The 27,682-nt window shown below is 39.8% G+C and overlaps 1 protein-coding gene across 2 annotated transcripts; it reads right to left on the bottom strand.

Annotated features, from left to right (window-relative positions):
- Positions 1 to 27,682, bottom strand: dnajb6b (DnaJ heat shock protein family (Hsp40) member B6b). Of its 2 annotated transcripts, none has more exons than XM_026179791.2 (10): positions 27,542 to 27,682; positions 18,232 to 18,350; positions 16,460 to 16,569; positions 14,111 to 14,176; positions 13,800 to 13,901; positions 9,387 to 9,515; positions 9,140 to 9,302; positions 8,944 to 9,014; positions 3,317 to 3,460; positions 1 to 870 (listed from the first exon to the last, which is right to left on the bottom strand). In XM_026179791.2, exons 2-10 carry the CDS (start codon positions 18,294 to 18,296, stop codon positions 761 to 763), a joined length of 960 nt encoding a protein of 319 aa, XP_026035576.2. In that variant the 5' UTR covers positions 18,297 to 18,350; positions 27,542 to 27,682; the 3' UTR covers positions 1 to 760. The 2 variants fall into 2 exon arrangements, with proteins under 2 accessions (XP_026035576.2, XP_026035575.2); XM_026179790.2 differs by having other exon boundaries at positions 27,509 to 27,664.

The raw sequence follows: 27,682 nt of genomic DNA, 5'->3' as shown, positions 1-27,682 counted from the left end.
TGTTTTGCTTTAAGCATTTAATTTTAAGAGTCCATAAAAAATGAACATTTCTCAGATGTTTTCCACTCACAGTCATCATGAGAACAAGCTGTCAAGGATGCATCTTTTACAAAAACACCCACATGTTGTTGAATCCACTAAATACAAAGAGTCCTACAAAAAACCACAACACTTTGAGAGGGGTTAATAAGGACTTTTGGCTTTGACGTGGAAGCAGAGGTAAAGAGTGGATGGAGTTGTTGAGTTTTCATGTGGGAGTGAGCAAGAAACGTCAGTCCCTCCGTAATAAAGCTCACTCTTCTCTTTCATTCTCATTTTACTCTCTCGCCTTGTCTCTGCTGAACGAAGGATTGGCTGAATAGTTTTGACCTTCGCTTATTCTCACACGCTGCACAGTATTAGCCCAGTAATTTTCATGCTTCTTATAAACAAGGCTCGATACTGTAATTCTACTTCCACTTGAACCCTTTCAAACACAAAATCACTCCCCCAAAAAACACGCTGCAAACAGTGGAAAAGTTCAAGAGAGTAATTTAAGTTCTCTGTACATCCACGCGATAAATACAGCAACAGCTACTAAAATGTATCTCGAACAGAAGAAGACAAAACGTTGAAGTGAGGTCTGCAGCTGATAAACAGAGAGAGATGTGGTGCAACGGTGGGGCTGCTGGGCCCCTGATACAAAGCGAGGATGAACTAATGCCACATGTGATTGATGGATGGCACTTCTGCCGACCGCTATGTGTGTGTGTGTAAGCGTTTAAAAGAAGGCACCAAATCCACTGAACCACGGGAAGTGTCGAGGAGCTCTTTTCTTTTTGGATTCTGCCTCCTTTAGCCACAGTTTCTTCCTCTTGTTGTCTGTGTGTCCTTCAAATTAAAAGAAAACGGGGAAAAATCATTAGAATCATCATATTTATTCTCACTTTCACTTTTTAGCTTATTTAAACGTTATGAGTTGTAAATAATAGTTTTATTAATGTGAATAAATCACTTGCAGGACTCTTAAAAGTGGATTAGCTTGGTCACAGTGTGCCTGTCATATAAATTTCCCGAGACATAACAGCTCGGGAGCACAGTGAGCCACCGTTCTTGTGGTGATTCAAGCAAAATGTGCAGAAAAACTTCAACTGCATCAGATTTGGGAAGAGACTGTAAAGAGTTCACGTCACTACACTACACTACACCCCTCCTGCTGATTGTTGACGATGCTTTTATAAGAGTTTTAAATGAATGTGTCTTTATTGGATAGAAGCAGTAGAGATACTGAGGATTTTCTAAGACAGCCAGGTTAGTGAGATGGCTGGACTTAGTTTTCGATCATGATCAGTGTGTGCCTGTGTCCTTCATGAGTTACGAGGCTTTTTTGAGCTCATAGCTTCAGTACTCTTAGAAAATGACTCAGATTTCACTGAGTAGTCCAGTTACTGTGGAGAAATACACTAAGCAACACATTCATAATGAATCACAATCACTGGACATGAAGCGTCACAGCTTGCTTATACAGGTTTGTTGTCTTACTTCTGAACTGCCTTAATTGCATTAACTGCATAGAGTCAAACAGTCCTCTGAGATTTTGGGTCATATCGACACAAAGATGCTTCATTGGATTCAGATCTGGTGGCTGTGGAGGCCATTTGAGTACAATGAACTCCTTTTAATGATGTGTTTAATGATGTGTGGTCATAAAGGGATGGACATGGTCTGCAACAACACTAAGATAGGCTGTGGATTTAAATTAATTGCTAAAAAAAATATATCCCATAAAGCATTATACCAACGCCTCCAGCCTGAACTTTCAAAACAAGGCAGGATAAATCAGTGTTTCCATGTTGGTCACGTGGCACCAAGTGTGGTCTTCTGCTGCTGTAGCCTATCTGCTTATCAGAGATGCTCCTCTGCAGACAACTAAGGTATTAAGGTGCTTTCCTTACTGCTTGAAGCAGTCTGGCCATTCTCAGCTAACTAAATACTGCTCACTAGGCAGAGGTGGTTGTGTGGGAAAATCTCAGTATATAAGCTGTTACTGAAATAACGTTCAAAGTTACTTAAATCACCTTTCTTCCCCATTTTAATGCTCAGTTTGAACTTTATCAGCATTTGACTGTTTACATAAATGCAGTGAGCTACTGCTACGTCATTGGCTTGAAAAGGTTTAGCTAACAAAGTTTCCCGGTGAAAGTAGATTAAAGTTTTTGTCTCCCTTGTATCCTTGGACAACAGTATCATGTCACACTTCTTACTCTTTGAATTCAGGTATTTTCAGTCCCACTGCCACAAGTGTAAAAAATAAAAACTAAAGAAACCTGACAGGTAGCCACACAATGTGCCTTTACAAACAATTGTGAAAGAATGGGTTGTTGTAATGAGCTTGTTAAATTCAAGCATAATACTGTGAGTCAGTTTGTTAAATCTCTTCCCACCTAGATATTCGATAATCACGTGGCAATATTGTAAAGTGGAAGCATTTAGGAACCACACCCACAAAGCAGCAGATCACATAAAGTTACAGAGTGGGGTCTCTGAGTCCTGAGGAGGATGATGTGTAAAAGTCAGCAATGCTCTGTGGAATCTTTAACATCAGCACAAAAACGGTGTGCAGGGAGCTTCATGAGCGAGTAGCTCCTCTAGGTGTAATGCATAAGTGGAAATTAAGAGAAATCTTGGATGGGCCTATCAGCATTTTTCTCCTGGTTTTTGTTCAAATTAAAGCTGTTAATGACTTGGCAACTAAAAGCTGTCTTTGTAAAGGATTGATCACCTATCATTAAATATATCAGAGGCTGCCTGTAGCAGTATGAAGGGTTCCTACTCGCAGTTAAAACTCTGAGCTTTAGTTTGCAGCAGCACTTAAAACCACTCCTCTCTCTGAGGACCCATATTTAAGTAGTTTGTGTCATTATCTCAGGGAGAGAATTAGGGCCTTTGTTTGTGTCGCAGCAGGAACTATGTACAGTGAAATTAAAAGTCCCCTCCTTAACTAACAAAGCCGCTATTATAAAGCATTCAGCGGCTGCGTGTTGCAGATAATTGCTCAGCTTTTGTGCATGACTTCCTGACCCTATGAAGGAAAACAGAGGGTGGACTCTGACCCCTGGTCGTTACTGCGAGCTAGAACAGAGCTGCCTAATGAACATCTCTGTCCTCTCTGTTTACATCTGCCAATCAAACACGCCATTCTTCGTCATCCTCCTTTGTGTGGCCATCAAACACAAAAGCAGACAATTAGCTGCGCTTATTAAGACTCTGCTCTTTAAAGGGGGTGGGCCTATGTGTGCTGGTAATTAATCAGCCCTACACGGGCGGGTGGGCGGACCTCTCGTTTGTCCCGGGCTCTCCCCCTCTTCCTCTGGTGGGTTCTGGGCAGAGTTCCTCAGGTGACGCTGGTGCAAGCCCAGGCCAGGAAGCGTGTTCTGTCTGCGGCGGCGAATGTCCTCCATGGGGTCCTCAGCTGAGACGTCTGTGGGTGTGAGCAGAGCAGAATGGCAATGAATCACACCTAAGCTCCTCGCTGTCTGGATGGTTTGCCCGAGGTGTTTAAATCAACATTAAACCCACCCCACCCAACCCCACCCCCCACGTAGCCTCTGAGAATTCCAGCCTTCTGACATGAGATGTGAAGTGAGCTGAAAGGAAAACATATTACCTTCTCATGCTCTTGGCAGTGTGAATACAATCAGGCAGCGAGAGAGAGGGGTGGGGAAAAAAAACTAGATACACACATCTATTACACCAAGTTCAGTCCAAAAGGTATATTGATATAACCAACAAGAAACAAGAAAGATGAGATAAAACGAGAGGTTCAAAGAGTCCCCAAGGCTACACGGACCCCTTTTTCTTTCACACCCCAACCATATATTTCATTCATATTTCATCTGCCCGACTTTATTGTGATTAGTCATGTAAATAAAATGAGATTTGGTTATTCTTTTCTCTAGGTAATTTACATTTATATTGAATTAGTGGCAGGCAGGGTATAGGAGAAGGGAGGGAGGGTGGGTTGGAAGGGGGGGACTTATTATGCTGGGAGATTACAGGCAGATCTCATCGCTATTGTGTTGTGTAATTAAGGCAGTGGAGAGGAGAAGAAAGGAGGCCAGATGCTCGCCGTGCTGAACCCAGTCCCATTTAGAGGAGGGTCTGCAGCAGCACCCCACCCCCCAAAAAATACAAAATAAAAATAGAAAATCCCCTGCACAGCGTGTAACAGTCCAGCATTAAACTCATCAGAAGTCATCAGAGGCCCGTCAGCTTCGTTTGAGCCACCATCTACTGTACCTGCGCGAGCATAAACATAATCTTTCTAAAGGTGTCCTCCATGTTTTCTCTTCGCTTTAGGTCGATGGGATTTTTAGAAGGAGATCTTCAGATGCTTTCAGGTGGTGCTCAAGGGGGTTTAGAGGCAATCAAACACGACTGCTTGAGCTCAGGCCTTAACAGAGACAAAAAACCTTTGCTGGATTTCTATTCCCTCTGAATAGGGACCTTATTACTGCGGGTCATCCATTCTGACCCAAGCCCAATTTCTTTTTTGTCACAAATGCTTTAAGGTTAAAACTGGCTGAATGTAGTTATTTTCTCTAAACTTTAGGCGCCCGTTTTAACCCCAGACTTGAATTTCTTCACTCTAGAGTTTACAAATCAGCTTTTTTTTTTTTTTTTTTTTAAACTGAACACACACACACACACACACACAAAGATGTAAACGAGCTGACCCCCACATGGAGGCACCTGCTCCCAGCAGACCACCAGACAACAGGACAATTGGTGGCTTTATTCTCAAGGCTGCAGTTTGAAGGGAGGGGGTGTGCGGGCGGGGGGACTAATCCCAACCTGCATTTGTCTCATGATCCTATCAGGTGAGGTTAGACGGCTGGATTAAGCTAAAATGCATGCGACTTCAAGGGTGCGTGCTTCGTCCCAGCCTCCTTTACTCCTGGGGATCAATATTTGCATCCATTAGAGGTCCAGTGATAAGATTCCTTCTGCTATCAAGTTCCATAATCCATCAGCAGTTAATTAATTTCAACAACAACAATATCAAAAAGCAGTGATGATAATGAGATTTTTTTGTGTGTGTGTTCATAAAGGCAGCCTTTTATTTTCTGGATCAAGGACTTCATTTGAGTGAACACAGTTGAGTTCCTGGATGCTTTCATTTGCAGCTATTGTCTTGAGAGTGCCTGTCATTTGTCTGCAGGCTGAACAATGGTGTGTGTGTGTGTGTGTGTGTGTGTGTGTGTGTGTGTGTGTGTGTGTGTGTGTGTGTGTGTGTGTGTGTGTGTGTGTGTGTGTGTGTGTGTGTGTGTGTGTGTGTGTGTGTGTGTGTATAAAGCCTGCTTGAAGCACACCGTCTAGACTGAAATGCAGGAGCACAGGCGTAAACGCCCAGGTTAACACGCAAACGCACACAGACACAAAATCCATGTGTGACTGACAAAGGCAGCCTTACTTGCAGCAGGCTGGAGCTTTAGTTGTCAACTGTGGAAGCTTAAAATAAATCACTGTTCAGAAGGAAGTTAACCCTACATGACAACTACAACCACAGACCAGATTATTTTCAACAGTCCACCTTCCCCAGGTTCGAGACATCTGGTGGCGCGCTGATGCGACTCTGCTGCAGAGCACAGGGAGATACAGTCTTGTAGAGACACAGCCAAAGGGAAACTGGCAGCTTATCTTTGCCATCGTTCATAAAGTGACCAATGGTTTCAGGTTTCATGCTAAGCTGTCAAGCGGGCGAGGCGGAGAGAGAGGGGGGGGGGGATTAAAACAGGACGCTGCTTTCAGCCAACAGGAAGCCATCTCTCATGACATGGGACAGGAAATCACAGTAACGTGTCATACTGGAATAGATGGATGGAGAGAAAGAGAGCTGCAGGACCTTGGTCTTCACACCTTAATCACTACAATGGCCTGTTACAGAAATAAAGGGCCTTTATTTTTACTGCAAAACTGTTTTGATATTCAAATTATGAACACCGATGGACTTCTTCTGTGTTTTATTTGAATTTAATCTAAAAGACACATATGTCACTTGTTGCTCCATTTATTTCAATAAGGCTCCAGATGTTGTGAGCTTTTGCTCTCAGAGAAATCATGACGTCCTGCTGTCTATTGCTCACAAACAGCGTCACCTAGTGGCCACCTTCACATTGAAACGTGCGGTTTAAAAAAAGCAACAATTAATCTTCTTTAATAGGAAACATCATGAAGCTAATTTAATTTATATTCTTTATTTAATGCGGCATTTTCACCAAATTCTACACATTGAGGCCCATTTTTTAATTTAAATAAAATAAGCAGCAAGGTAATTTATTGTATCTTTTATTGTTGAAATTTTAATGTTTGTCGGGAAAAGGTCTCTCTTGTAAATGAGACATTGCGTCTCAATGGGACAACAAGTATAAATAAAGGTTAAATAAAAAAATATTACCAACACAAGTAGATAATTAATTTTTCAATTTTTTTTTTTATCATTCAAGGCGTCAAAATGTGTTTAATCCAAGCATATATTATAGATGAACACATTTTAGACTTGCACCAGGTAAACTTTTTGCTAACAAACAAGAATAAATGAGACTAAAAAAAAAAAGCCAACAAACAAAAATAGGCTTTTTATAGCGGAACCTGATTAAGATTTACCTCATTTTTAGCTTTTCACGCTATCACAATAATCCTCTGATAACCGTCTGTGCATGTATTGATATACCATCAATACAGATGGCTGATAGATCATTCGGCATACTTTATTACTTTAAATAGTGCCAATATAAAAAGAAAAAGTCCCTAAAGCAGCGGCAAAATTATACTTCCTGTTTAGAGCGCCGGTGTTCTGGGAACTGTAGTTAATCTAATCAATTACACAACCCGAGTGTCCAGGAGGGGGAGCTATAGTACCACAGAAAATCCCTGCTCAGGTAACACCTTTTTTAGTCGCTTCCGCTCTTCTTTTAAAGGGCTTAATCGCTTAAATATATATATATTAGACCACCACAGGACATCGAGATCACATCAATGTGATCAAATGTGGTGTCCAAATTTTCGTTGCTTCTTGGTGCAGTTTAATAATCCTCATTTACATTAGCAACAACAATCCCTAATGTATGCAGCACATTTACACATACAGAGATATGAGTGGGAAAACGAGAAAGAGAGCATACAGGGCTGCAATGTCACCTAGCAACAGGACTGCGCACGCGCATCTGAAATCAGCGGTTTGCGGAGGGGGGGTGAAAGCGTCAAATAGGATGATAGGTGGTCTTCACAGCACTGAAACAGAAACGCAGGCACCAAATGGTGTGTTTCTGCATCAACGTTTCAGTTTTAAAGCCTCACCCTGCCCTTTGCTTCTTCTTTGCTTTCCCACTCCTGATTGCTCTTTTGCAAAAATATGCAGCGGGGCTTGTGTAAATAAACTAGCCCCGAGCACATTCCTTAACACACACATACTCTGTGCACAGTGACCTCAAAACAAACTGCAGTCATACACATAACCCAGTTTAACTGAGTCTATCATGGCAAATGTTTGTGCAAGCGCGCACACACACACCTACCTTTAATGGCTCCGAACACAACATGTTTGTGTGCTTGTAATCAAGGACTTTCTCTGCTATTATCTGACACAGCTTTTACCAAACTGATCAGCCCAGTTACTTCTACCTTGGATCAGATCAGGGCCACTATCAGCACTTTTACAATAGCGCATTAAACTGCTATAAAGGGTGAGGCAGAGGTGGAAATGAAATAGAAGGGAGGCTGTTGCTTCAATTTCACCTAAAAGTAAAGCTTACCTATGAGAGGGGGGAAAAAAACCAAAAATAAAAATAAATAATCAGGGTGTGTTATCTTTGCTGTTTTCCTCATGATCTCTTGGAAAAATGATTAGGAGCATTATTTTAGTGAAAAGCAAACAGTGCATTGTGTAGTGACCTGCACTGAAACTGAGGCATTAGTGGGTTACAAAATGAAGCACAAGGTGAGCTCTGACTGAGAGTGAGTGTGCGAAAGAAGCAGCCGCTGTGGTTTCTTTTATTGCGGTTGTGTGAAGCAGCTTTTAAACAGTGAACGGGCGCAAGCAGAAGACTCACACATCCAGGAAGAGTGAGGCAATAAAGAAAGTCACTCAAGCAAAGAAAAAGCATCACACAGACACCAGGGTGACTGCAGCAGCACTTCCCTTCACGTTGCACAAAGTTTATTATCTAAATCTGAACTTTTTATTTTGCTGTTCTTTGTACAAAGACCCTGTGCGTCTGGTAACAGTGCTGGGAATCGGCGATCATGCACAAACAAACCAAAAACACACTGTGTGTCCTTTCCCCCCAAAATACACAAAAATGCAAAAGTGAGAAAAATGCACATTGTTACAATTAATTTATTAATGATCTGTTCATATTATTACACACGCGTGAACATGGTAATAGCAAACAGGTTAGCAAGGTGAAGTCCAAGTTAAAGACATTAGGGTGAGGTGGTTAAGCTTTCCTCATTCACTTGTTAAACTGGTCAAATGTAAAGAGCAAAAATGACATGCATAAGTCAAATGTACAGCATCTTGTGTTACCTTTTCCCCCCCTCCAACAACAAAGACAATATACACCCCGAAAGGAAAAAAAAACTATTTATATTTATATATACGTATAGTACGTACCAAGCTCTGTCGCAGAAGTTAAAGTAAAATTCAATTTACTGTAGAAAACAAAAACAATTCCCAGCAAGCTGGTCCCACAAAAATAATGGAATAAATACAAATATACAAATACTGTGGAAATGTCTCTTGCCTCCCCTCACAGCTAAACTAAAATGAGAAAATTGTTCTTTGGGAAATGAGATGCAGGAGGACACAGAGAGGAGAGACCGACTGCCGGAGATTTCCAGATGACAAAACTATGTTGAGGCGAGATAATTACTTGTTATCCAGTCTTAGGAGCTGCTCCTTACCATTAACAGTTAGAGATTTTAACTGACCATCCTCTACCACTTCAACCCGCTCCTGGCCGTTCTCAACGATCCTGTCAAACGTAAAAATAAAATAAAATAAATCCATAAATAAAAAGACAAAATACACTTTGGAAATCAAGAAGACGGGATAATGCCAGAAGTCTTATAAAGATTGCAGAGTTGAACATTTGGGTACCGTTTTGTGGTAATCCTTCTGCCGTTGACGAATTTGGTGGAGGTTGATACAGATTTAAAGTTACCCATTCCTCCTCCTCCTCCTCCTCCTCCCCCGCCGCCAAATGATGATGAAGAGAAGGAGGTGAATCCTCCCCCACCCATGTCTCCAAATGAGCTAAAACCTAACAGAAGACAAACATTAGAGAAGAGAACTAAAATAGGGAAATTCTTCCTCTTTTGTTCAATAATCCTCTCTATGTACTCACCTGAATCAAATCCCCCAAAGCTACCTCCAAATGCTGGAAAGCCCCCAAAACCAAAGAGCGATCCACCCATCCTTGGCCCCCTCTGGTGACTGCGACTGCCTCCAAAGAAATCATTAAAGGGATCATCAGCTGTGAATGAAATCAGAGTAATTTGTGAGTAACACAGAACATCTTTCAGGAGCAGGGACAAAACTCCACGTTTAATCTGACATGTTATCACTTTCACCTTGTTATGGTATACATGCTCGCTTAAATGGACACATCACTGCCAAACTGTCTGCTGTCACCCAGTCACCAGTATCACGAGCAGGAGACTTTACTCTAGGAGAGCTGGACGGGTCCGTAGAAGGTCCTTAACCCATCAGCAGGACTATTACTGCTCCTTTGTGAAAGGAGGAGCAGGATAAGCACGGCCAGAGCAAAACGACCTCCAGCAGGCCACCAGCGTGAATGTCTCAGACCAAACGGAAACAGACTTCATGGGGCCGGCCTCAAGGGCCAACATTTTCTAGCGGGGCCTGTTCTCACTTCTCCCACAGTGGAGCCAGACTGGCATGTACCACAAAATACCAGAATTGGCAGCTACACCATATTAACCCCGATTCTTTTGTCCCCGTGACAGAACAGAGAAAACCGACTCAGAGTGTTAAAACATTTTTATTTCTTTTTAATTCAATCATCTTCCGGAAGAGAGAGACCCCTGCACAGCTCAAACGCCAGTTGCAAGAGCTCTAACATTTTTAGCTCAACATGTGTCTTATATGGTGTTATTTCTGTACTTCAGACGTCACACACAGTTTCATTACAAGCGAAACGCCTTTTATTCAGTTCCTTTATTCTGTCTTATTTATTAATATGCCTGTGCACTAAAACTTCTTGTTTTTTTAGTCTGGCTGAGCACTTTTGTGTTTTGTAAGAAACACAACATAATTCCTAATTTATCCCATTAAGTTTACTTCAATTCAATCCAATTTTATTTATATAGCGCCAAATCACAACAAAAGTTGCCTCAAGGCACTTAATAGATACAGAGAAAAACCCAACAATCATATGACCCCCTTTGAGCAAGCACTTTGGCAACAGTGGGAAGGAAAAACTCCGTTTTAACAGGAAGAAACCTCCGGCAGAACCAGGCTCAGGGAGGGGCGGCCATCTGCTGCGACCGGTTGGGGTGAGATAACAGAGACTTTGAAGAGAGATGCCCTTATGCCCTCTGCTTTTCACAGATGAGAGCAAGTTACCCTGAGCACATGTGACAGATGTGCAAGGGTCTGAAGATGACGTGGACAATGTTATGATGACCGCATCATCATCATCATTCAGCATGACCGGTTTGATGGTAGGTCAGTGATAATGTGGGGATACATATCCATGGTGGACGGTACCCTGACTGCCATCAGGTATTGGGAGAATTTTGGACCCAGTGTTAGTACAGTGGGTCCTGGGTTCCTCGTGGTACATAATGCCCGGCCTCATGTGGGTAGAATATATTCAGGCTGTTCCAGGAGGATGAAGGAATCAACAGTACTGAGTGCCCCCCATGCTGGCCTGACCTAAATCCAACATAACATCTCTGAGACATCATGTTTCAGTCCATCTGATGCTACCAGGGTTCATCTCAAACTGCCCAAGGGTTCAGTGATTACCTGGTCCAGGTCTGGGAGGAGAAACCCCAGGGCAGACACATGGAGGCTATATAAATGACCATTTCTCAGTTGCTGCAATGAAATTTTAGCTAAACAGACTAGCCTGCAGCATCATTTCTTTCACTTTGATTTTTGGTGTGTTTTTTTAATTCAGTCCTCTGTAGGCTGATAATTTCAGACATTCAGCATGTTTTTATTCCCAACTGAGATCTGATGCATTTTCTAGGTGTTCCTTTAATTTGTTGGCTTTTGGTTTGTTTGTTTTTTGAGTATCATTATGCAAAAAATATCATCTTATTCTGAGGAGGTCAGGTGAGAGGCACTTGCTCACAAGAGGATAAAGTCAGGAATATCTTTAGCTTTGCTCTCCTTCCAGCAGTCTCAAACTAAGTGTGGTTCTTTGGAGCTGGACAGGAAGTACAGTTTTTTCCCTCGAGTACAGCCAGCCAGTTGCCAGCTCCTAAAATATTTAAGTACCTGATACAAATTTTTAAAACAAATTAAGGCTGTGGTGAATATCAGAGCATCCGTTTGCAATTTCTGGAACAATCTTATCCCTAAACTGTAAAAGTGCCGACCACTAATTCTCCTCCTAAAGCCCTGTGGACGCCCTACTAATTGTGCTCTGCCAATCTGGGTCAGCCCAGCAGGATAAGGCTGGATCACTGGCACCATTTGCTGAAAGAAGACTCCTCCTTCAACCTTGAATGTACTGAGGCAGTGGCAAGAAAGCTTTGCTTGTTCCCTCTGACTGAAAGCCTAAAATAAAGAGTATCTGCTGACTGCTATTGCAACCACATTACTGTCCATTTACCTTAAAGACCTTAGAGGGAGTGCTGAGGAAGGCCGTTTAAACACTCGGACTGTGATTTAATTATTGTTACAGTGGTGCACATACAGATAGCTGGAAGAAAAGCTGAGTCATTCTTAAGTAGAAGGAACACGCTCTCGTGCTCATGTACTCTGGCAGAACTTAAAAAGAGATGTCAAGCGCAGACTGGAGATTAAACAGCCAAGAATGTGCCACGCCTGTGTAACACCTCACAGAGCATGAAGAAAGTGAAAGGGCAGTATCACAGTGTACAAAAGCAGGGGGGGATTTAACAAGGCGGTCTGAATATATGAAAACAGTTTAGAAAACTGAATTATATAAGCTGTGTTTTAAAAGCAGCTGTCCCGAAGTATAAAACAGTCATCTGCTCCTCGTCCACGTCTTCACATTTTCATCTGAGAATAAGAGTGTGCCGTTCTTGGCAGGCAGCTCGGCCCTCAGCACTGTGCGATTCTGTTTTTGTCTCCAAACACACCCCGCCCGCAGTCTGCTGGACGCTCCGCGGTAGCCGAGTGATCCACCGGACCAGCTGCTGGACAGTCAGGACTCCAGGCTTGATGGGCTTTTAAAACATATGTCAATCTTCCTCTGATTTGCCATGTTAATAGAAACCAAGAAACACACCAACACGGAGATTAAATAAACTTAAGACAGATGACTTTAAAACCTTCTCCGGGTGCATACCAATCAAGCAAAATAAGGTTTAAACTCTAGTTTAACTGCAGATAAACTTCACTCTTCTGCATGCAGACTCCATGGTTTGCCATTTTTGCTCTCACTGTTTACCGAAGAGCGCAAACAGCAACAGCTGTGCTTACCCGTGTTCAGAAGGACACAAGTTTACATAATGAAACATGACGACTCCCTTCTAGCTCCAGTTCTGTGGTTCTTATTTAAGCGTCATATTTAATGATTTTTAATATTTAAATTTTTCCTGTCAAGTCCAAAATGCACAGCCGTGCTCGAGTGTTCGAATTATATCGTGTTTTACATGCTCTGACACACAGCGCGCACACAGACACACACTTGCCGTTATTACATCTGCTTTTGTTTTAATACGGAAGCTATTTTTGAAAGCATTCCAGTTGAGTGATGCAGACTCTCAAATCCATCGTCTGCCTGCGTCTGAGCTCCATATTTAGAGGCACACAGGGTGAACTACACATGCCTTCCAATCGCAGACAACCTGGTAGAGCAACTAAACGTGTTTTACTAGATCACACTGAACGCAAATATCGGCATCTTCAAAGGATGAACTGGATGGCACCTCAAGACACGGTGACTTCAATCAGTTAAGATCAACTAGCTCTTCGCTCCTTACTCTTTGTTACAAGGCTCATTATAGTTTTATCTCTCATTTAACTCATCTAAACTTGTGCAAAGGAAAATGAAGAATGGAACAATCCTGTCTATAAGTGTGGGTGTATATTTGTTTGAATTTATCATAAAGATTATGTGAACAAAGGCTCACAAAATGAACGATCTAAATCCTAATTAATTAACTAACCGAGGAAATGTAATGAGGTTGAAGCCAACATCCAGCGGGGATACTCAGCGTTTTCTTTCATGCGACATTTAGTGAGGTGAAGTGAAGAGTGCTTAGTGCATTGGAAATGCACATTACAGTCCTGTGGGGGATTAGCAACAGGCTTTCCTGAAGGCTTCCTGGGTCTAACACTCAATCTACACAGCAGGAGCTGTGTGCTAATAGGCAAACTAATTAGGAAATAGAAAAATCTATGTTTAACATACAGATAACTGGGGCCTGGTGGATGCTCTGTGTCTCTGAGCATTTTTAGGTCATCCGTGAATATTCTGGACTAGATAAAAATATGAGTTTAATAATAGCCAAAGCACATCCCCTCAGTCCCTCTTTCAGTTCTGAAAACAACATCCCATCAGTGCCTCTGAAGTGCACGCACAGAAATGGCTTACCGAATAAATCTGTAAATGGATCTCTGCCGCCGAAGAATTCCCTGAAAACGTCATCGGGGTTGCGGAATGTGAAGCTGCTGCCGAAGTGGTCATAATGGCCTCCTATTAAACATTGAAAAGAAACAAGGCTTATAAATGGCACCACACTTCAACAAAGATAACACTGCAAACACAGCTATCATTACAAGCTGTCAAAGCACCAATGCAAATACCAAATGTCCAGCTGTTTCCACCTGATGCATGTCGGCATTTCATACATAAAGTAACTGATAAACTTATGAATATGGAAACCTTAACGGATATCTCCTTACCTCCTCCTCCTCCACCACCTGAGAGGCCTTCTTTGCCATATCGGTCATAAACATTCCTCTTGCTTTCTGCAATAGAAAGAGAAGGACTTTACATGAGATGAGAAACAACTCTGCATTATAAACCTCTGTTAGGATCGCGAAAGACTCCAGATTTAACACATGATGGCCTCAAGCTAACAGCCTCTTTTAATTTTCACTGAATAAGACTACCAAGTAATTCCAAGAAAATGACTAGAGACAGTAGTGTGCTATTTCAAACTACAGCTGTCCACTGAATTTTTATTTTAAATTACAATTTTAGCTTCCAATTGTTAAAGCAAGTTAAACGAGATGAATAATACTAAATAATACTCTCACGTTTGACCCTCCGTAAAAGTCCAGATTCACTACCAGCAGTATGCAGTAAATTTAATTCAGCAGACATTTTTTAATTATAATTAAACCAGATAAACTAAACAGTGTTAAAGAAAATCCAGTCAAAAGCATTTATGATCTTAATACTGACCACAATAACTAATTGAGTGGCTCGGTTTCACACCAAGCTTTTATTAATTTATTATTTATGTATTAATAATTCAAAGACTTGTTCCAACTAATTTAATCAGTAAAGGGGATTTGACAAATCTTGCTTTGTGAAGTCATATAAAAAATAAATAAATAAATAAAATAAAAAAATCAGTGTTAATACATACTATAGACTAGGGATGGACCGATCCAATATACAGTATCGGTCGGACCATACAATGGATAGACTCAAGTTTTACTTTGCAAAACGCAGTGGTGCTGACTAAAGAGTTTCATGGTTTTTGGGGAAAAAAAAAAAAAACCCTATGAAACCCCCCCCATACTTGTGTTAACCCCTTATTGCCTAGTGTATCATATTTGATACATAGTTTTGGGGTTTTTTGCCAGTTTTTGGGACTTAAACATCATCAGTGTGAATTTCTCCCCCTGACAAACCTAAATAAAATTGCATAATTTAAGCAATAAAAAAACAAAAAAAAACAACAACAACAACAAGCAAATATGATACAAATTAAATGTCATATATGGAAATTTAAACACGATTAATTTTTTAAACAATTACAAAAAATTAAACAAATTAAATTTAAATAAACACTATTTTCAAAAAATGTGAATTTTCTGGCAAGTATTTCCTAATTCAGGCTTTAAATGGTTAAGTTTTGTATAGAAATTTCACAAAATTCAGTCTCAGATTAAATGTGACAGAAACAGATTACACTGACATCCATCTTGATGAAAGATGAGCGTCATGATGCCGTGTTTGTCTAACATATGTTAAGTTTTACATTCTACAAGCTGCTTTTTTAAAAGTTGTTGAATATAAACATTATTTTGTGCTCATATTGCACTTCTTTTTTTCAGAATCAAAGAGTTTTCAAAATCTGCATAAAATTGCATTTTGAATTACTTTTTAAATATAACTTTAAGTACTTAAGTTTAAAGTTATTCAAAAAGTTCAAATAAAAAGATCAGTATTGCTGAACTGCAAAATATTTTGGGTGCAGTGTATTTTTTTTCTTCACACAGGTATAATAGAAAAGCTTCAGTGTTTTGTTTTTTTAAAACTTGAGTATGAACAAAATTCATTTGAAAACAGTTTTATTGATTATAAAATAGACTATATTGGAATCATATCAGTATCGTCAGATATCTAAATTTATGATATCGGTATCGGACATTAAAAAAGTGTTATCGTGCCATCTCTACTATAGAATAAATTGATAGTTTCAAGTAAGAAAGAAAGTAAAAACTAAACCCATCATCCCAGTTTACATTCCAGTTATCCCATCCTGATAGTGGTGCTACAACTTCTTAAAAATCCCAGCTACCCCTGCATCTTTTGATCCAGTGTCTGCTATGAAACTGAAAAATGATGCTTACATTTAAATTAGAGGGGCAACTCACTACTTTCCTATGTCTTAAAATGTCAGATTTCTGGGCTCTAAATCAATGGCTGAAAAAACAGCAAAAACAATCTAACTTCACATCTGGAAACGCTAAAGCACATCACTGTTTTCTATCAGTTTTACCTGACAGAAAACAGTGATAACCAAAAAATAATCTAAATAACTTACAGCTGTTATAGCTCCCCAATGTGAGGCACAGAATAATTGTGTTTTTTTAGTATTGGTTTCCAAAAATGTGTCACGTTGATGGCAACAACACTTTTTGAACATGTCTCTACCCTCGTATTTATACAACAGGAGCAAAATGTCACTGTTCCTTAATAGCACAAGCTTCACATCTGAGACAGTAATGGCTTCAATACAGCTCATTTCAAACAGTGCACTTGAGATACACCAGCTTCTTGTTCTGAAGTCTCACCGTCTGAGAGAACTTCATACGCCTCTGACAGCTCTTTGAATCTTTTCTCTGCCTCATCCTTGTTCTCAGGGTTCTTGTCTGGATGCCATTTCAGGGCCAATTTTCTGTAACTGAAATACAAACACCATAAAGTCAAAACACACACAGAGTCAAGAACGAGTCGTCATGTCTTGATATAGGGGTGGAAATCGTTTGCGCATGTATGACAGAGATAACATGCCCCCCTCCCCCAATCAGAAACATATTCACACGACTGCAGCAGACACACGCTGCGTGTCCTTCTCGCCACCCAAGCAGAAATAACAAAGACAGCCTGACACTGCATTGACAATCAGCGCGGGCCTCGCACAGCGGCTTACGCTGCATCAGCGGTTTGTTTTTAAGCTCAGCAGCAGCAGCACACACACACAAAGATGTTCGAACAAGACAAGGGACTGAAAGTCAGCAAGGCTTTACACAATCCAGGGATTCAATCCATTACAGACCTATAGCCAGCAGTCTTTGTTGTAATCTGTGACATTATCTTGCTGACTAAAGCCTGGTCACAGTTCAGTTGGACGCGATGCATGCAGCACTGTTGGTAATTGTGCAACATACCTCTACATCTTTGACATCTTTGTAGCCAGAAGTTCACGGGGAAAATCCACAGCAGAAATTTTCTTTACTTACTAACCTTCATATTGTATTATACTTTGACTTTTATCCAGTAAGTTCTTTTTTAGTTGTGCTTCATTTGCACTTCTTTAACCTCGCTTAGATGTGTTTTGTCATATTTTATCGAGTGATTTTATTTTATTAAAAGCCATTTTGCTACAAGTTGCATCTAATGTTTTGGCTGCTGTGACACAGTCATGTCCCAACTTTTGGGCTGAATAAAGTGAACTTTATCTTATTACAAAACACTGAGCTTTGTATTAACATAAGAGCTTCTGACTATAATTTAATACCCACTAAATTTAATAAACAGACACGATAAATGAGTCTCCAAGCATCGCAGCAGCTTTCTGAGGTTGTATTTTAGGCCAAATGCAGACATGCTAATAACCATTACCTTAAACAGATAGTGTTTAGGTTTAGTAAAGTTAGTGTGCCAATAATTTCTAATTAGTAATAAACTTTAAAAAAGACGTAGATCTATCATCACGATATTGGATAAATATCAACTTCATGATAATATAATGATCATTAATGAAAACTGCAGTTTCGCCTGGTTTTCCCACAAAGAGAGCTTGGCTCATCTAGTTTGTACAGACTGATCTAGAGTTAAAAAACGTGATACATCATCTTTCTGTAACATATTTTTGGCAAATGGCTATTCTTGGCTAGGATGATCCATACTGCTCAATAGTTTCCTCCTCTCTTACTTGTTTTCACCGCATTACCCAAAATAACTTAATGGAGCTCCTGGAGCACATGCCTGATTTGAAGCAGGCTTATTTCTGTCCTCAGCATTAGCATTGCCTCTCCTCTTCACATGTCCAAACAAACTGCTGTTATTGAGAAACCACCGAGGAAGTATAATTAACTAGAACGAGCCTGATCAGTGGGTGAGCAGTGGTGGGTGATTGAAGGTGGAAGGTATTTGACAATAGCACGGTTACAGGAAGAAGAGTGGAACATTTCTGCAGAGCACTCTCTCATTTCTCCCTCTCCCTGTGTCAGTTTATACAGCGACAGAGGGATATAATTAACCTATTACGCCCTACAAGTGGCCGACATTTAACGTCAACACTGGCAGAAAACGGAGCACAAAACACTCGAGGGGGACTTACGCTTTCTTGATGTCTTCTTGCGTCGCATTTTTCTCGACTCCTAGTATATGGTAGTAGTCCTCCATGGTTCTGTCTGTCTGTGGGTGCTGTTTTACTTGAGGGTCTTGTGCGAGTGGCCTCTGTGGAAACAGTAATGTTCTGTTAAGACATGTTACAAGATAAAGCCCAAGACTCTGCAACAGCCATGTGTGACGAGTAAGATACAGCCCTTCCAGTCCAGAGGGGTATGCTTGTAAAGGGGAGGGAGGGGGCTGCTGGCATTAAAAAGGGTGGAAATACCCAACAATATTGCACTGCACTGAAATAGCAATACCAGGGACAGAGAAGGTAAGCTAATCCAACCCAAGCAAAATTGCATAATAACCGGGGGATCATCCTTCACCCTGAAGCTAAAAGAGAGAAAGTATGAAACATGTTTTTCTTTTGAATTTTGGAGCCAGCTATAAAGACCATGAATCACTTTTTTCCCCTTCTTTTTAAATCATGATCTAAGGTTAGAGTTATGAAAAACAAGACACAACTGGTCTGGTTAAAAGTATCAGAAGACATTCAAGTCCTCCAAGTTTAGCACCACATTTACAATTTTTGTTTTGTAGCTTTACAAACCTGCATCAAGCAGAGAGATATAAAACTTCTGTGACCTAGATCTTAGTGAAATATTCACCGTAAAAAGCAGTAGACATTGGACTGTGTGGATATGAAACAAGTCTGCAGAATTAAAAATAAGTCAATGGAGAGAAATAATAAAGGATAAAAGAAGAGGACTAATAAAGTGGTCATCCATCCTCCAATTAAGAGTTCAACAATTGTTCACTGACATGCTTCAAACTGAAAGCTACAAAGGTAATGCGCTGCATTTTATTGCTTGAGAACTTGTTTATTGCCATTTCCAATACACAATAAACAAATATTGCGTAACCTGGCTTACCACTCTTACAGCTAATAAATAACTTTTCAAGTTTAGCTAGGTCACTTCAGCTAGGGCTGGGTGATACAAGGAAAATCTCATATCATGATATTTTATAGCTATATCGTGATAAACGATATATATCATGATATGTTGAAAAATTGCACTGGTATACTCATTCCAAATTTTCTACTTTGAATACAAAAAATCTGAATGAATTTAGTTTTATTTTAACCATTTTTAACCATCAGTTGCACAGAGAAGTTTTTCACAAATGACAATACTGTGACAGTAAGTCTCTTTCTGTGATCAACACTAAACCTTAAACAAACGAAAGATCATAGCGACAAGTAATAATTCACTAGACAAAATAAAACAAATGAAATTACAGCATATAACATATAAAAACTGTGAAATAAAAAAAAAAAGTGATGAACTCAAATTATAAATCAAAAGTCTAGACAGTGACTATAAAAAAGTCTGACCAAGAACAGTCACAGGTATCAGAGCTGGTTTATTTAACGTTTTCTTTGGTGTGTGCTGAAATGCTGCCATGTGTTTAAAACATTCTTAATTTTTCAGTAGATAAGTTTACAGTTGGTGGAATAAATTTGTGGTACTGCTACCTTTTGCGGCAATAGTTTTACTGCATGTTATGCAAATTACTGCATTTTTGCTCAACATTCTCCTTGTGAAATCCAAACGTTGGGACGGGGAGATTAATGATGCATTTGCACCGTGTGGGAGGGGAAAAAAAAAAAAAACTTGAATTACATGCAGACAGCTTAACATTGCCATGGTAATTTATACTGTTGTACGTGGGAAAACTTGCGATACATCGAGTATATTCGATATAGTTTCAGCTAAACCTAAAACGTATTAGCAAAAAATAAATACATACTTTTCATTGAGTTTATTGTGGGTGTGTTTATGAATGCACTGTTAACCCTACCCCCTAAAACAAGATGAAACAGGCAACTATGGTTAAATTAACTATTATCTGAAGTAATCGAATACCTTTTCCAAGGCTAAGAAATACATCAAACTAACTTCTACATTCACTGTGTAGCACTTCCTCAATGCATGACAACAGCAGGGAACTATTACCAATGGACTCCAGCTCTTTGATTCACAGCAGCTCTTTTATATCATATGTATACATAGTCTCTACTAGAAGCCTGTTCTTTACACGTGCTAGTCAAGTTGTGAACAAACAGCTGTAGCCTTTAGTTCATTTCTTTAGATTAACTTCAGTGTCTTCATTAATGCCTAGACATAAATATAACGACTCAAAGTGTAAATCAACTTGATTTCGAGCCATGTGTCATATTTTGGAAACCTATGACCAAACAAAAGTTACTTTTTAAGATGCATATATGCAAGAGCGGCCACACGTTTCAAATGAATACTATATTATAAAACCCGCCTCTTCCACTACACCCCGATACTCATTTTTCAGAAACTGACTTTGAAAAGAAGCTATAAACTCAGTACTGATGTTCAAACTAGATCTATAAATATAAGCTAACTGTGAGAACAGGTCCTTATTTTGGATCCAGGGTGATGAAATTACCAAATTTCCCTCTGAAACTCTTATTTTACTTAAAGGTGAGAAACATTTCAGCTTCTCTTGTATGGTTGCATTCAGGTCTTTATTTTATAGGACAAAAAGGCTGTTGCACTACTACTACCACATATTTATCCTTAATGTGTTTGTAAGGAAAACAGGCCAAAATCCTACTTTTCATTGAGGGATGCATTAGCTGTTGTACTGAAAGATATAAAAACAAACCAGTGAGGACTACTGGAGTCCACTGTGTTCTATTTGTTAGCTATTTATAACCTGTGGCCTTTGCAGATAGATTGTGTTTGTGTCTGTTATGTGGGGGGTTGGGGGTGTTTGGCACAAAGTAGTGCCAACGAGTGTCTCCTGGTGGGGACATCGGCACAGGCACTAAACTCTCCTTCGTGTATCCAAGTAAGGCAGCAATTCCAAATCTCCCTCTGATACTTTATCATACAACCTCCATCTAACTTGACACTAATTTAGCCCGCAATCTAAATATAAAAAAGGATGACCTTCTGAGTTTTGTAAAAAAAACAAACCAGTGTCCTGACTCATATCTACTTTTATCTCCCTCACTTGAGCCATAACTGACCTGCTCACCCATCACCAGCGCCCTCGCGGCAGTTGGGATTTAGTGGACACAAGCGACTTCTAGAGATGCGCTTTGCAGTACTGCGCAGAGCATTAAAAGTGCATTCATGCTTGCATGTGCCCTTTGCTTGCATTACACAGCTAATGTAAATGAACTTGATTCCTCTTATGCCTCAGAGTAAGCACATGTGGGTCCAGTCAATCCCATAATGCATCAATTAAGCAAAGGTGATGGCTGTAAATGTAAACAGCAGACTACCAGGATTTTTTTTTCTATTTTCCTAAAATAAGCTATTGTAAAAGTGCACTACAAAAGCAACTTTTTCTGAAAAACAAAGATTTATGCAGTTTTTATCTTTTTGTTAAAACTGAGTATTAAACAAACAAACAAACCCCAAAGAGACATGCTGTGCAATGTAATTAAATATAATGGACACAATCTCACAACTGATGAATCCCATGGCATATACAAGAAGCTAACCTTCTCCACAATAGCCATACACTGCAGTAATTTGGTTCCTGCACCATTCAAAAATCAAACCTAATCATTTTAAAGACCTTAAAATATGAATTACAGCTAACTAGTGTTGAAATCATAGACAAGGCATAATAATTAGTTCATTCAACTGGTAAAAATCCCTACGGCAGACAGTAATTGATGCCACAAAGTGAATGTCTTTGGAATTTGACCACTGGTCCAACAAAGTTAACACTATTTGGGGTGTACACCAGGTTGCTGACAGCTTGGCAGCTCCCATGACTTTAAATGAGTCACGGCACTGGCAAATTTTCCATTTTCATTTCTTATCAAAACCACAAGGCAAGGCTCTCAAACCCACCACCTACCCTGTGACACGTGTACTGATGAGGGTCAGGAGTCTAATTTTTGGACAAAGGGTGACAAAAATAAGCAATCAATAATGACCTGACCTCTCGGTGCACCTCTCTTATGTAAGATCAACCCAACAGGAATCAACACAACACTTTGGAGGAAACGCATGCAGGCAAGCTGAGCAGCAAGAGATTACAACAACATCGGTTTAAGTTTTCTCAGCTGTGCCATACTGGTGTGCCAACTGAGATCGCCCTTGAAGGAGCAATATTATGTAACTGTCGATGAACGAGACTCTTTACTGAAGAGCCGCAGAGTATTCATCGTTGTTTGCATTTATACTTTACGATACTGCCAGTACGAGCGAAACTGAGCTAGTTAAAAGCTGCTTTTACCCCTTACCAGTGGTTGAAACAAAGTAAACAAATTCAATTTCATTGTTTCTTTATAAAATGACAAATTAAGTATCTTAATCTAAATTTATAAGTGGACCAACTACAGTTGCTGTACTCTGCATCCCTGTAATCCTCAGTGTATTATTATATTTGCACAACAGTCCACTTTCTGGTTCTTTAAATGGTGTGCTTTGAGACATGTCCAGGTATGCTGTGGGACTTTGTGGTACATTATACAGCTACACAAGTGTTAGAAATCCTCAGCTTATTCTGTGTGTCAGTACTCTGCATGCAGTCCTTTCCCCAGGAAAATAAAATCCTTAAAAGGAAGGAAACCCCTGTTTGTTCATAGAGTTACTGGGTTGTGGGAACAATGACATTACAACTTGTTAGAGGTCCTTATCAACTGTGAGAAAGTCAGTCGATCAGGAAGAAAAAATATATATATAGTAAGATGACATATTCTTTCATAACTTACAATTTCTCATTGCAAAGTAAGTGCAGGTTTGATTAGATTAAGGTAGATAATGTGAAGAAGCAGCAGGAGAAGAAGAAAAAAGTAGTATCAGCAGAAGAAGTTGCTTTCCAAACCTAAAAGAAGAGTGGATGACAAACAGGGAAAAATTCAACAAAGATGGACATTGCAGATTTTTTTTGTTGAATTTGGTGGAACTGTGATCCGAATTATATGTAAGGAGAAACTATTTTTCCCCCTATTCTAACACTGGAGTGGTCCTCCAAAGCAGTGATTACAAAGTAGCAGGAGTAAAACAAGCAACACTATTTTATTTGGACTGTCAGATTTTTTGTGCCATTTGAGACATTATCATTTATTGAATGTGGTCTATTCTTGGTCGTAGTGTATGACTGAGCTATAATCATTCAGGTAAATTCCATTACAGAGCATAAATCATTGCCCGAGTCCAAGTTTCAAGAGCATGTTTCTACAAGTTTTCACTAACATTCAAACACATTAGACTGAAGAGTTAAACATAACGTGAAAACACTTTATATGCAGTACATTAAGAGCACTCAAGGTGTACATGTTATGACTTACTGTTTTATTTGGTTTTTGTCATAGTCATTTACAGATATTTATATATTTATAAGTAAATATTGGGTGAATAAGACTAGCTGTTACTGAGGTTTGTATTGAAGCCTGTGAAGATGGAGATGCTCAGTAGTCATCAGGCATATATGAACTGTTCAATTTAGTTCTATTTAGCCTACTGAAGGTTAGATGTCCACTCTGACTGAATAATTTGGGATGAAATGTACAAATATCCTTTTTAAAAAGCACATATGATCAGAATCCCTTTCATTAGAACGTGAAAACCCAGTTTAAGACCATCATTTTTGAGCATTTCTAGCTCAAAAATGATGACCATCACATACGATCAGTGTTGAAGAAACAGCATATTTATTATACGATTCAGTCTAGTATCAGCAGCTGCCGAGGGTACAGACAGAAGTCTCGTAAATGTTTTTACGACTTCTGTTTCCACAACCCCCCCCCCAAGTTATTTCACCACAGACCAGCCCAAGGGTTTATCTGCTGATTGAAATCTCAGATTAGACTTCAGCATTATGGTTTGCGTCTGTGGAAGTCGGGTTATAAAAGCCGTTGTGTTTTTAGGGCAACTATGTAATCAGAAAAAGGCATCTGAAGTATTTCTGTCAGCGTCCAAGAGCACTCAAACACCACTAAAAATGTGATATTAACAAGACAAGAGCACTGGATAAAACAGGCTCTAGGCAGCTGAGTCCAGGACATAACACAAATTACATCTGACAGAACAGAGAATCAGATGACAGCTAAACACAACAGCTAGCCTGTGTCTTACCTGAAACTATTCATGGCAATGACAAAAGCATTTGTTTTTAAGCAGTACAGGAGCGTTGTTCTCCTCACTTACTATCATTGGAAACACGTTTACCACAGAAGACCTCATTTACAGTAAACACTGAGTGTCGTCTTGCTGGACAAAGAAACCCAAATTTCAGCAAATGGGATAATTTTGCTGATCCAGCCTTTTTTTTTCTTTTTTTTTTTAAATAAATAAACCCATCAGCTCATTTAAAATAAAATAAAAAAACCAAACACCTCAACATCTGCTGTACCTCTTGGTCCTATGTGGCACTTTGCAGACGATTTTCTATATATTATAGCTGCATGATCTTGATCAGAGGGCAGTGGCAAAAAAAGAAATAAATGTGGAACAACCGGTAGTGCTGGCTACTCCCACTGCTGGGTTTATGCTATTGTTGGTATTTAGCTTTTCCTCTTCCACAGAAATAACAAATACAAGACGTCTTTGAAGTGAAGAAAAGTGAAACCAGGTGTCAAAGCCTTTGTTTGCTGCTTAAACATTCTTTTCATCCCATCTCCTCATCACAATGACCATCGCTCATGCTCTTTGCTATTCAAGCAACCTTTTCCAGTAATCAGCACTCTACTTGTGGACTGCATGTCTCTTCACCTATGCAACCTAAAACAAACACAGCAACAGGAATTCTGCTTTAGGAGGAAATGACCAATGTTCATTTCATATTCAACAAAGGCTCAATAGTGTTGTTTAACATAGCTTGACAGCTTGATGTCGTTGTAATGGTTCTATAGTTACTATAGTAATTCGCTGGAATCAGTCAGCAACAAAAATCAAAGTCAAAGGTGGCGAGCTACATGCTGTAAAGCATACTGAAAGGAGTGGTATAGAGACTTACTTTATGTCAACAAATAAAACACAAAGCAATGAGAACGTTTGCTTTGATAAGATAACATGAGGGACTTCAAACTGAAACTGCAAGCCATCAAATTGTCAAACTCAGAACAATACAGAACGACAAACCAACAGTGCGTCACTCAACGAAAACCTCATAAGAGGCTTGGTTCATCAGAAGACCGTCAATGGGTAATACGCCCTGATGTGGCAATACCGCAACAAAAATGAAGCCGCCACCTGTTTGAACTGGACTTATTGTACCAATTTGGTCTACTAGTTAACCAAAGGAGGAAGCTGATCCTCACTTAAAGATGACTGGAAATGAAACTGAATTCCTGTAAAACATCTTAATGACTGATCCCTGGCCTGATCCCCCCTTATAGAGGAGACCAGGCCTTTCCTGTAGCTTCCCCTAAAGTCAGGTACAGACCCCTTCAAATTAGGAGTTTTCCAACACTCAACATCTTCAAAACCCATCTAAAAACTCATTTTTATACCCTGGCATTTAAACCAGACTGAGTATTGGCATTTGATTTGCATCCATCCGTTTTTCTGTAATGTGTTGGGGGTTTTTAATTGTTTTTTTGTTTTGTTTTTTTAAAAACACCAGGTATTTGTGTCTCCTCCTGAGATCAAATAAGCGAACTTCCCTTGTTCGGTGGACTTGAATAACTTTGGAACCACCAAGAAATGAAATACAAATCAATTCGCACCAGCCAAATTTCACAATAAGTGTATCACTGGTTATATTGTTATATACCTTCTTAAGCAGGAGCATCAATTTCAGTTTATGGGTCCACATGCAGCCCAGAGTTATATGAAATGGACTGGACCAGTAACTAACAGCTTTTTCAAAATACTGAAATAACACAGCATTTAAATGGGAAAACTGGAACAGTTAATGACTTTGCTATATCTTCCACACAAAACCATCCAGTGGGCCAAACTAGACCCTTTGGGGAGGACTGACTCCTCTGTCTTTAAGTCACATGGCTCCTTTTAAAATAATTAATTATTTAATATTAGGCCCTTACTAAAATAAGACAAAACCTGGCTTTGAAAGACCCTCATATGGCAACAGTCAGTGGTTATTTTAGTAACTGCTTAATAAGAACTTGTTTTCAGATGTACTGTGCTGACAATCCAATTATCAGTTTATAACTCTTCATAAACTTAGGAGGGAGGGGGGGAATAAAAATAAAACCCGTTTTATTTGAATAAAACATGTTGGCCTGGTGTTCTTTCAAGAATGGAAAAAGAGGTCACCCAACAACATTAAAACTTGATTAGCAGCAGTAAATAGCAGAAATAGGCTGAACTTAGTCAGTGGCCACTTCCTGTCACCCCCCCCCCCCGTTCTGTAACCAATAGTAACCAAAAACGTGCTAAACAAACTACAGTCCCCCCCCACACACACACACACGCACACACACACACACACACAGAAAACGTGTTTATTTTCTCTCCAGAACACTTTCTGGAAGCTAACTAATGTCAACAGACCAATCTGAGATATCCCAGCTGGAGCCCTAACTTGTGAACCTCTCCCTCCGCATCTGTTTAACAGAAACTTCTAGAAAAGTCTTAAAGCGGAATGGGAAGTTTTAGCCGTCTAAATTTCCAAAACAAATCCACTAATATAAATATATGTATATATTTAAAAAACAAAACAAAACAAAAAAACAAGACAGCAGTGATATTACACAAAAGCAGAAATCTCTCTATGGTAGTCTTAACTTTAATATCCGACTGTAGACTATGCTGGCTAACGTTAGCGTTAGACTGGCATTTATAGCATCACTGGTACCAAATACAAGTTTATCATGCAGTCATACACCCCTGAATTTACTAAATAGTTTGTATAGACGGACTGGGGTTTTTTTGTTTTGTTTTTTAAATTTTTTTTTTTATTTTAGCCTGAGCTAACTCAAATTTTACGGCAGCGAGCAGGCAAAAAGGCAAGAGATCCACTCGTTATTCTCACACGCTAGCTTAACTATGGGGTAGTATCCTGGAAAACAGCCTCTCGGACACAAACGAAAACTACATTTCTGTATAAAAATAATCTTAATATATCCTAAATGATTCCAACATTAGCAGGGGACATACTGGGTGACTCCACCAAAGCATCCCCACATGTACTAGATGTACTCGATGCGGCAACACACGACAAACGCTTTTCGCCGCTCTTTCTTTCTTTCCTTCTTTCTTTCAGCAAACTGAAGCCAAGCGGCCCTCTCACCTAGTTCATCTCGAGCCTACCTGAAAGAAGGAAATATCCGCCACAATAGCCACCTGATTGTAGCTGTTCCTCCTGTTTTCCTTGCCTGAGTACGGAAACTGTAACTGCAGCAGCAGCTGGTAGTGGCTTTCTTGGTAGCTGGTTGAGTGGCCGCTGATATGGCCTAGCCCACAATGCTGCTTTTAAGGACCGTC

The sequence above is a fragment of the Astatotilapia calliptera genome, chromosome 9 (genome assembly GCF_964374335.1).
Source record: "Astatotilapia calliptera chromosome 9, fAstCal68.1, whole genome shotgun sequence".
Taxonomy (NCBI): Eukaryota; Metazoa; Chordata; class Actinopteri; order Cichliformes; family Cichlidae; genus Astatotilapia; species Astatotilapia calliptera.
This window is presented reverse-complemented; position numbering and strand designations above follow the sequence as displayed.